The following is an 11,572-nucleotide window of genomic DNA, read 5'->3' as shown; positions in this document are numbered from 1 at the left end:
CGGAGGTTTGGACCTACAACCAGTGGTGTAGTGAGGGCTGGGTCTTGGGAACGAAGTCCTGGCCCCACAGCTCAGCCTCCGGCCCCGAACGGCCACCCAGAGAGCAGCAGAAGCAGACACCATTGTACTCCTGTGGTCATTGTGGTGCTAGGATTTAAATGCGTTTAAAATGCAAAACTGCACATGCTCAGAGTGATTTTGTTTGTTTTTAATCAGGGTTGGCAAAGGCTTTTGTTGTCATTTTAACACACCAGGAATGTAAAAGCAGTTTTAAAGTATGGAATGGCAGTTGGAGATGGGGAAAGAAATGTGAACTGCATGCTTCACAACTCAACAAATACACATGGCCATCCAACACCCCCCCCCCCCCCGTACGTCCAGGGTCAAACTACCTAGCAGCCCCACTGCCTACAACTCCCATCATCCCTCAGCATTGGCTACGCTGGCTAGGGTGGATGGAAGTTGTAAGCCCAAACCTCCGAAGGGCCACGAGGTGCTCTCCGCCGCAACCTCCCTTACCTACCTGGGAAGAAGTCCCAGTGAAAGCAGTGGGGCTTACTCCCGAGTAGACATGCCTGGAATCGGGCTGCCCAAGACACGCCCCTTCTCAAACCCCTTCTCCGGCTCTCACCCGACCCCCCCCCCCCAATAGAGGAAGGGGGCGGGGTGGGCAGGCCCGGCCAGCTCGAAGGCAGGCCCCGGTGGGGTGGGGGCGCCCAAACGCCCGGCATCTGCTGCTTTCGCGGCGGAAAGAGTTAACGCGGCAGAAACCTAACACTCGCTCCGGCGGGAGAGCCCGCAGAGAGAGGGACGGGGAAGGGAGCGAGGGGAGAGAGCGAGGCAGGCGGGCGGGCTCTGTCCCAGCGCCGACGGCTTGCGGCGCCCGTGCCAGCGACAAGCTCTGAAAGCAATGGGACTCCGGGGTGGGTTCGCTGGCAGAGGGGATCGGATGCGCGGAGGGCGCTGACCAGCAGCGAGCGAGCGGCGGAGCCGAGAGGGGCTGCTCCCAAGGACTGCGGAGGGGGCGCCTTCCCTCTAGGGTGAGCCTGCTGTTGCTTGCCTCGCTGGGCGAGGCGCCCCGGGCGGGGGGGAGCGGAGCCCACCGAAGCGGCCCCCGCAGCTCCGCGCCACCTTCCTTCCTTCCCGGCGTCGCTGCCCAAACTCTGGCCAAGGCGCCGCTGATCAAACGCACGCGGCGGCGGCGGCCCCCTTCCCTTCCAGCCCGCGCGGCGGCTCTGCTCCGCGCTCCGCCCTTTGTGCCAGGCTCGCGTCCGTTTTTTCCTTTCAAAGCCACGCTGCAGACTTCCAAAGAGGGATGCGGAGGGAGGGACGGGGCCAGCGGGCCGCTGTCAGTTGCACGGGTGTAGCTGCACCCGAGGGGAGAAGTCAGCCCCGGTTTAGAAAATCCGTAGCAACTCCAGCGAGGTAGGTGCAGGCGCTGGTCCTTAGCCTTGCCCCAACCCCCACTCCACAAACAAAAATGTTTAATTAACCAAATATAATCAAAATGGCATTAGTTAAAAATGTTAAATGTTTGCAAATGACTTGCCCTGCTCAAACGCCGAAAATTCCCTGTGAGTGCTGCGGGTTTTGTGTCGACCCCAGTCTTTTTTTTAAAAAAAATATTATTCTTCCCATTGCGCAGGCCAGAAAACTGAGGCAGGCAGGCTGCTGGACTGCGGATATGCTCCTGTTATTTGAACTGCATTTCCCCACCGCTGCCCTTGAGTGTGGAATAAGCATCGGCCTCTTGGATGTTAGGGAGAGGGGGCTAGTGATAAATTGCTCCTGCTTAAGGTTTTGGGGGTTTGGGGTTTAAGAAGCAACCGACTTGAAAGGTTTAACATGATAACTTCAGTTTAAAGAATTAAGATCTTGTTTTTAAAACAGGAAGCTTTCTGGTTGAGAAACCAAAGCAGTGCAGATCGCCTCACCCTCTCCCCCAGTTGTTAATGTTCTGACCTGCCCAGCTCTATTCCTCCAAGATCCCCCCCCCCCTTTGTTCTGGATGGATATTATTTCAGCAAGAGCACAGTAACCCTTAGTCATGCTTAAGTCATAAAAAAAGCTCTTTGCTGAGCTGTGATCATGGCAGGTTGCTTCAAGGAGATGAAGGATAAATGGTGGAAGTTATCATTTATTCAAGGAAAGTGTTCATTAGAAGTAGGTAAAAGTTAAAATAATTATTGTTCTTACACAGCTTATACACTACTGAAGCTAACAATTCATAGATGGTAAATTATAGGGCCAAAGCTAGATGTGGCAGAAGAGATCTGTAATCAGTCTTCCAGATGTCTTTTTCTTTAGTTAAAAGCAGCCATTGGGGAGGGCAGGAGTGGGATTGCCTCAGCAGTGCTGGGGGAGGCAGGGGGGAATCTTCTCTCCCCTCTACTAGCCACAGAGGGAAGAAAAGACAAATTCAACACAGGTACCTAACCTATCTTTTTCTTCTTTTCCTGCTCTATAGTACAAGAGTGAGCAGACTTCAGGCTCAAGGGATCTGTTTTGTTTTTCACTGGAACCACAAGATTCACCAACTGGCGCCTGGTGCAAAAAACATACACTTAAAATTAAAGAATTCTGAGGCCAGGAATTTGTTTTGAGTACCAGAATAGAGCTCTATTCCTAGTTACCACAAGCTTTCTTCATTTCAGCAGTCTAATTTGGGGGAGGGGAAGAGCCTTTTTGTCACTGCTATTGTTAAACAATTGGGAGTTGGAAATCCTTGCTGATCTACTGCAACTCACCCAGAGATCTACCAGTAGATCCAGGTCTACCTTTTGCCCACCACTAGTTAATAACATTGTCAGTGGGAGAGGAGATTAAGGGGGCAATCCTATGGATGTTTAGACACAAAAAAGTCCTACAACTCCCAGCATGCCCCAGCCAGCCACGTTGTAGGACTTTTTTCTGTCTAAACATCCATAGGATTGCCCCCTTAAATCAGAGAAACTGCATAGCAGGAAGGGTTAGTCTCCTCCTCCACAGCAGTGGCCCCAATCCAAATCCCACCCACCCCCACCCTCTACAGGTGCTCTTAACTAAAGAAAAAGACACCGAGGGCACAATCCAATCAGGATAGACAGCCGCCTCTGAACTGGGAGGCAGATGCCTATCCAACGCAGGGTAGGAGAAGTGGGAGGCAGACGCCTATCCAACGCAGGGCAGGAGAAATCGGAGGCAGACGCCTATCCAACGAAGGGCAGGAGAAGTGGGAGGCAGACGCCTATCCAACGCAGGGCAGGAGAAGTGGGAGGCAGACGCCTATCCAGCGCAGGGCAGGAGAAGTGGGAGGCAGACGCCTATCCAGCGCAGGGCAGGAGAAGTGGGAGGCAGACGCCTATCCAGCGCAGGGCAGGAGAAGTGGGAGGCAGACGCCTATCCAGCGCAGGGCAGGAGAAGTGGGAGGCAGACGCCTATCCAACGCAGGGCAGGAAAAGTGGGAGGCAGATGCCTATCCAGCACAGGGCAGGAGAAGTGGGAGGCAGACGCCTATCCAGCGCAGGGCAGGAGAAGTGGGAGGCAGACGCCTATCCAGCGCAGGGCAGGAGAAGTGGGAGGCAGACGCCTATCCGACGCAGGGCAGGAGAAGTGGGAGGCAGACGCCTATCCGACGCAGGGCAGGAGAAGTGGGAGGCAGACGCCTATCCGACGCAGGGCAGGAGAAGTGGGAGGCAGACGCCTATCCGATGCAGGGCAGGAAAAGTGGGAGGCAGACGCCTATCCAGCGCAGGGCAGGAGAAGTGGGAGGCAGACGCCTATCCGACGCAGGGCAGGAGAAGTGGGAGGCAGACGCCTATCCGACGCAGGGCAGGAGAAGTGGGAGGCAGACGCCTATCCAGCGCAGGGCAGGAGAAGTGGGAGGCAGACGCCTATCCGACGCAGGGCAGGATAACTTCAGCCGCCCTGCATTCGTGGCTAGACAGCTGATTTCGGCTGTCTAGCTGCGGGAAGTCGGAGTGGGGTGGGCGGACACCGGATGACACATAGGAAGCGTCGGAATGGCACTTCCGCCCTCCCCACCCCCGGCACGCCCTGTTTTTGCTGCTCCCCACTCCTCTTATGAGCACGGGGCCAATCCATGCTGCTTACGAGGCAGCGTAGTTCTCAGGGAACCGACCTATCCCATGGCCATCTAGCTGCTGACTAGCGGCCATAGGATTGCGCCCTGAGATACCCAATTGCACATCTCTCATATTACATCTACTTTGGCTCATGCATTGACCCCTGGGCTTAGTATGAAGCTTATAGATGTTTCTGTTGGATATAAAGAAATTGCTGGTTTTTCATTCATTTCTTTGAAGCTTCGCCTGTTGCAAATGCAGCCGCTCCACCTCGCACTCTGTCCAACTCTGGGAGCCATGTTTCACTGCCATCATAGCAGCAACAATTATAACCTCTGTCACTGCAGAGCAGTCAAATACTATGAAGAAAGAATATGTCTAGCTGGCTGGGGATAATGGGAGTTGTGGCCCTATGCCACTGGAAGGCACCAGGTTGGGGAAAGCTGATTCATACTGTAACAGTTCACACAACCCCCTAGCAACCCCCGGCATTGTTCCATTATAATTACAGGCATTTGGTTATGCTTTTGAAACCTGAAATGACTGATGTCATGGGGAGAGGCTGTGGCCCAGTGGTAGAGTGCATGCTTTGCATGCAGAAGGTCCTAGGTTCAATCCCCAGCATCCCCAGGTAGGGCTAGAAAAGAATCCAGCCTCAAACCCTGGATCAGTGACAACAATACTGGGCTAGATGGACCCAGGGTCTGACTCAGTATGAGGCAGCTTCCTATGTTGTTGTGTGATATAATGATTCTATAGCACCTCTGTGGAGAGAATTCTCCCTCTCTTCTTTCTGTCCACCTGCCCACTCCTTGCTTCTGAGATGCTCCCATGGAGAATCAAGGACCATACCCTGCCCTTTCACACCTATTCTGGCTGTCTTTCTTTTTCCTCATCTTCCCTTCCAGCTCACTATGGAAACCATCTGGACGCGAGTTCCTTTGGCCTTCCTTTTGTTCCCACTCTTCATCTTTGGGGCGCCAATGGATGAGTCCGAACCCCAAGAAGTCACAACCACCTTAAGTGGCTGCAGGCGCTGCTGTGACTCCCCGGATGCCCCTGAGTCCCCCTTGCAGTCCGGTCCTGGCATAAACAACCCTCGCTCCTTACCGTATATAATCCCGGAGGTCCGTCCGTATATCAACATCACCATTCTGAAGGGTAAGAAAGTGCATATTCATCATCCCGTGTTCCCCTTGCCTCACACCCTCTCCTCTTTTTGTTGTTCCCCCTGCCCACCTCACCCACTACCCAAAAACTGATTGTAAGCTCCCCTGGGCAGAGATCTGCCTTTTGCTTATGATACTTTATAAACAGGCATATATGTTACTGGTGCTATATATGTGTCTGTGTGCATGCATATATATATGAAAGAAATAGATAAATATGTATGTGTGCGTCTGAGCCCAAGATTAGTTTATCTGTAATTAAATATGGCCATAAGCTGCATTTCTCCATGCTGAATAAGTTATTCGACTCTGTAGTACAGCCTTCCCCAACCAGATCACCCTCCAGATGGGTGTGGACTACACTTCCCATCATCCCCATCTGGAATGGCCAATTGGAGTTATAGTCTGATGCATCTGGGGACTGGGGCAGGTTGAGGAAGGCAGCTGTAGTATGACCATAGCAATCTGTATTTTTTTTATTACGTTTCTATGCCACCCAATAGGCGAAGCTCTCTGGGTGGTTCACAACAATTAAAACCACAAAATGCATCATCAAATACAATATAAAATGTAAAAGCTTACAGTATAAAAGTACAAGCCACAATAAAACCTAGCAAGAATGAAGAGATTTAAAACACAATAACAGATTTAAAACAACAGAGCTAAAAGACTAGAATCTGTAGTCCAAGGGAAGACGCCATTTGGTTAAAAATGCTGAGGCTCAATAAGTCTCAGGAACAATGGAAATCCTTTTCTTCAGGCCAAATGTAAAGCAACCTGTATGACAGGCTGCTGTATACAACTAAGGAGAGTAGTGATGTCAGAGAATTCCGCCATGGATCTTGGTGAGGCCGAATGCCAGTGTATTCAGCCCCCCGAAATCTGTGGCGAAACGAAGCCCCCTGCCCCCCCACCCCACGAAAGGCACGCAAAACAGAGCGCCTACCTGCTGCCGTTCGTGCTGCTTTGTGAATGCATTCGCTTCTTCATTATAGCCGTGAAAGGCCATTTGCATCCCTGCGGAGGCCGTGATAAGCTACGAAAATACATAGCCTATCACGGAAAAAAAATGGGAACGCAAATGGTGATGGCTACAGCGGCCGCCATTTGCGTTCCCTGTTTTTTTTTCCATGATAGGCTATGTAAATATTTACGTAGCTTATTACGGCAAAAGACAGGGGCGCAAATGGCGTATTGGCCGCCATTTGCGCCCCTGTCTTTTGCTGTAATAGGCTACATAAATATTTACATAGCCTATCACGGCAAAAAAAAAGGGAACGCAAATGGCGGCCGCCGTAGCCACTACCATTTGCGTTCCCTTCTCTTTTTTTTCATGACAGGCTACGTAAATATTTACATAGCCTATCATGGCAAAATACAGGGATGCAAATGGCGGCAGCTATGGCGGCCGCCATTTGCGTCCCTGTGCAGGCTGCCCAGCGACCGGATGTCCGGCTGCAGGCAGCCCCAGCCAACAGCTCTGCAGAGTCGCTGCAAAGCGGAGCCGACCGGAGAGAATTTTGGGGGGAGGGATGGAGCGCCTCTCCCCCACCGCCAGTGTCACCCTTCGAAAAGGTAAGTGACTTTCGTACATCCCTAAAAGAGAGGCTGTCTAATGGTGCTATATGCTTTAGTTGAATGCAGCCTCCTTTCTATGAGGATTTCCAAAGAATCTGCTGCTGCTTCCTCTGCTGTGCTTTCAAGGATTTCACTGGGGACAGACCTGCTACTGCTGTTGCCCCTGCCTTCCATTGCATTCACCCCCCACCCCCCTTTCTGTCAGCTGTGGTGGCCTTTTATCATGGCTGCCAAGGATGCTGTGCATGCATGGAAACACATTGTGAGGCAGGGTTCCCAGGCCACCCAGAAGCCATAAGAACATAAGAAGAGCCCTGCTGGATCAAACTAAAGGCTTATCTAGTCGAGCATTCTGTTCCCACTAGGGATGGGGGAGAATTTCTCCCCGAAACTTCAGGGGGCCGAGTGCCAATGCATTCGGCCCCCCGAAATCGGCAGTGAAATTCTCCGCCACCCCCCCCCGCCACCCCCCCCCCGGGATGGGACTTACCTTTCACGAATGTCCCTCCCGGCGGCAGGTCCCGGCGGCGGTTCGTCGAGTCTTCGTCAGGGGCGGGGGCGGCAGCCGGTCTTTTGACCGGCTGCCGCCGCCGCCATTACAAGGAAAGTAAAAAACAAAACAAAACCCCATGATAGGCTACGTAACAATTAACGTAGCCTATCACGGGTGGCTTTGGGGGAAAAAAAAAAAGCGCGTACGCAAATGGTGGCCCCCATAGGGAGCCGCCATTTGTGTTCCTTATTTGGTCCCTGTAGTCTACGTAAAGATTTACGTAGACTACGGCGAAAATAAGGGCGACGCAAATAGCGTTGCCCTTGTTTTCGCCGTAGTCTACGTAAATCTTTACGTAGAGTACAGGGACCAAATAAGGAACGCAAATGGCGGCGCCCTATGGGGGCTGCCATTTGCGTACGCGCTTTTTTCTTTTTTTTTTCAAAGTCACCCATGATAGGCTACGTGACGATTTACGTAGCCTATCACGGCTGACTTTGGAAATCTAGCCGTGATAGGCTACGTAAATCGTTACGTAGCCTATCACGGGGGTGGTGGGGGGTTTTGGGGTTTTTTTTTCGCAGCCGGGTAGATGGGGCACTTCTACCCGGCCTGAATTTCGCCGGCGAGGGATGGGGCGCCTCCCGCCCAGCCTGAATTTCGGCCGGGCGAGGCGGGGCGCCTCCCCCCACTCGCATGAACTTCAGGGGGAGAAGCGAAGCGCCTCCCCCCCACCGCGAAGCAAGCTTCGAGGACAGGTAAGGGACTTTCGTCCATCCCTAGTTCCCACAGTAGCCAACCAGATACCAATGGGAAGCACACAAGCAGGACATGAACACAGTGGCACCCTCCTCATGTTCCCCAGCACCTCTTCATGTTCCCCAGCAACTGGTATACATAGGCATGCTGCCTCTGATACTGGAGATAATGTATAGCCATGATATCTAGTAGCATGGGATAGCCTTATCCTCCCTCCATTTGTCAAATCCCCATTTAAAGCCCTCCAAGTTGGCAGGTATCACTACATCTTGTTGTTGTTGTTTACATTTCTATACTGCCCCATAGCCAAACCTCTCTGGGCGGTTTACAAAAGTTAAAACATTAAAATACAATATACAAAGTTAAAAACCATTTACATAAAAGCATATGGACAATATATACAAACAACATATAAATAAGACAACTTTGAACTAAAAACATTTTTTTAAAAAAAATCCAACAATAAAACAACACAGCTTAAAAACAGGATACAAAAGTCAGCAAAAGGAGCAAGAGTTCTGAAAAGAGGAGGCCTGCCGGAATAATAGCGTCTTTAATGCTTGCTTAAAAACCTTCAAAGAGGTCAGCAGGTGCATTTCAACTGGCAGGTCATTCCACAACTGAGGGGTGGCAAAGGAAAAGGTCCTCTTGTGTGTGGCTGCCAATCTCACATTAGGCAGCCGCAGCAGAGAGCCCTCAGACAGAGGCCCTGAGTTGGCAGACTAATGAATTCCATAGCTTTAAGTATGTGCTGTGTGAAGAAGTACGTCCTTTTATCTGTCCTGAATCTCCCACCATTCATCTTCACGGTTTGACCCCAGGTTCTAGTATTCAAGACACATAAAAGGAAGTACTTATTCACACAGTGCACAGTCAAACTATGGAATTCACTTCCACAGGATTTAGTGACGGCCACCAATTTGGATGGCTTTAAAGGGGGTTTTTCGGGGGACCACGGTGGCTTAGTGGTTAAGACGCTGAACTGCAGACTGGAAGGTTGGCAGGTCAGCAGTTCGAGACCCTAGTGCTGCGTGACGGAGTGAGCTCCCGTCTTCAGTCCCAGCTTCTGCCAACCTAGCAGTTCGAAAGCAAGAAATTGCAAGTAGATAAATAGGTACCGCCTCGGCGGGAAAGGTAACAGCGTTCCGTGCACCTCGGTGTTCAGTCATGCCGGCCACATGACCACGGAAGCGTCTTCGGACAGCGCTGGCTCTTCGGCTTAGAAACGGGGATGAGCACCGCACCCTAGAGTCGGACACGACTGGTTGGGGACACCTTTACCTTTTTTTTTTTTTACCAATTTGGATGGCTTTAAAGGGGTTTGGACAAATTCCTGGAGGAGAAGGCTATCAATGGCTACTAGTCCTGATGGCTATATGCTACCTCCAGTACCTGAGGCAGTATGCCTATGTACACCAGTTGCTGGGGAACATGGATGGGAGGGTGCTGTTTCTTGTGGCTTTCCCATGGGCAGCTGGTTGGCCACTGTGTGAACAGAATGCTGGACTAGATGGACCCTTGTCTGATCCAGCAGGGCTCCTCTTATGGGAGAGGGAGAAAAAGTACCCTCTCCATTTTCTCCACACCCTGTTTAATTTTATACACCTCTGTCATGTCCTTCCTTATTCAGCCTTTTTCACAGTTTAACAAAGCCCATTTCCTCGTGGTTGGCCTGAGACCACAGCCCTGCCTTTGTGTTTGTTTTTCTCTCTGCAGGAGAAAAAGGAGATCAAGGTGAGCCTGGGATTCCTGGGAAATGGGGCAAAGAGGGCCCCTCTGGTGAACGGGGAGCTCCAGGCCCCAAGGGCAGCAAGGGACAAATGGGGGCCCCGGGGGATCCTTGCAAGCACCAGTATGCAGCCTTCTCAGTGGGCCGCAAGAAGGCGCTCCACAGCAGCGAGGGCTACCAGGCTCTGATCTTCGACACGGTCTTCGTCAACCTCTACAGCCACTTTGACATGTTCAAGGGCAAGTTCTACTGCTACGTGGCTGGCCTGTACTTTTTCAGCCTCAATGTCCACACCTGGAACTTCAAGGAGACCTACATGCATGTCATGCGGAATGACCAGGAGGAGGTCATCCTCTATGCCCAGCCCAGTGACCGCAGCATCATGCAAAGCCAGAGCCTGATGCTAGAGCTGCGGGAGAATGATGAAGTCTGGGTCCGCCTCTACAAGCGGGAGCGTGACAACGCCATCTACAGTGACGATGTGGACATCTACATCACCTTCAGTGGCTATCTGATCAAGCCCAGCCTCGAATAAGTGGCTTTCCCTCTGGAGCACCTCTCCCACCTCCCCGAAAGCATCCTCTTTGGACTGCCTGTAATCTGCTGCATGTCATACACAGATCTGAAGAGGGGTTGAAGGAGATCAGAGAATGCAGATTGGAGAAAAAAAGAGTCTTTCTGGATCGAAAGGCATCATTCGTCGTAAGAAAAGCTTTTGCTGACTGACTGATAAACCTGCGTGTTTCAGCAGACAAGACCGCGAGGTTAGAACTGGGATCCCTGGGTTGTTTGAAGAAGCCTTTGCACCTGCTAGCTCAGAATGATTCCTTGCACATGGATATGGTGCTTCCGAACCAGTGGGTTGTAACCAATGTTAGTCCTACTTAGAGTAGACCCATTGAAATGAATGGGACTCAAGTTAGACTACCATTGAATACAGTCCAGTATATTCAAGTGCTCTTGTTTACACGGGGAACTTGATTTGAACTGTCTCAAGCGAGTTAGACTTTCGGGTAGATTTCGAGCCAAATGCAGCCTAGCTTTGTTATGGCCTGCCAAGTGCATGCATCCCCCTGGTTTTGCAGCAAAAAACTCCAGGAGGTTGATTGAACCCTTAGCGGGCTGCCATACATGGTCATGAAGAGTCGGACACGACTGAACGACTGAACAACAACAACAACAAATACATGGCTGCTGGGCTGTAGTCGGCTTGGTGGATCACACCTTGTGCAAACCTCCTGTAGACAGGTCTGCAAATCACAGTTAAGGTAACCAATCCTGTGAATGGGATTAGGGACATCCTGTATTAACTAACACCAAATTAAAATGGTGTTAGCTTGTCTGCATTAGGATTTACTTCTGAAAGCAAATGAGTAAAAAAAAAATCAATCCGGTACGTCTTACTTGTTACAGAAATGGGAAGGTAGAAAGTTTCTGTACTAGTCCCAGAACAGATGTCGTTGCAATTGATTAGGCTGAAATTTCAAACTCTCTTTTACGTTGTTCACGTGAAGATCCAAATCCAGCACACAAATTGTGCACAGAATCAGTGGGGAGCTTCCTCTTCCATTGCTGTGAGCTACATTGTGGCCTGTGATTTTAGAACTTGTTAGCTGGCCGATCCCTGTAGAACACACGTGTGCAAAAAGATACAGGGAAGACTAAGCAAAGGAAAGGTACACCCGCTTGTATATAAACCTCTGCTCACCCTGGGCACTGAAGGCCATTCGCCCATACGGACACCAGAATGGGCCTAGACTGGTCTGGCCTCCAAGTCTAA

At 51.1% G+C, this 11,572-nt stretch overlaps 1 protein-coding gene across 1 annotated transcript; it reads left to right on the top strand.

The window, feature by feature from the left end:
- The first annotated feature begins 798 nt into the window (after positions 1-798).
- On the top strand, positions 799-11,187 carry C1QTNF6 (C1q and TNF related 6). Its single transcript, XM_084811740.1, has 3 exons — positions 799-1,040; positions 4,973-5,225; positions 9,780-11,187. The coding sequence occupies exons 2-3, from the start codon at positions 4,979-4,981 to the stop codon at positions 10,325-10,327; spliced, it is 795 nt and encodes a 264-aa protein (XP_084667866.1). The 5' UTR covers positions 799-1,040; positions 4,973-4,978; the 3' UTR covers positions 10,328-11,187.
- The last annotated feature ends 385 nt before the right edge of the window (positions 11,188-11,572 follow it).

Source organism: Heloderma suspectum, chromosome 7, assembly GCF_057233095.1.
Source record: "Heloderma suspectum isolate Gila_16-S chromosome 7, 16-S_ref, whole genome shotgun sequence".
NCBI classification, from domain to species: Eukaryota; Metazoa; Chordata; class Lepidosauria; order Squamata; family Helodermatidae; genus Heloderma; species Heloderma suspectum.
The sequence above is the reverse complement of the archived record's forward strand: the minus strand, read 5'-3'. Positions and strand labels throughout refer to the sequence as shown.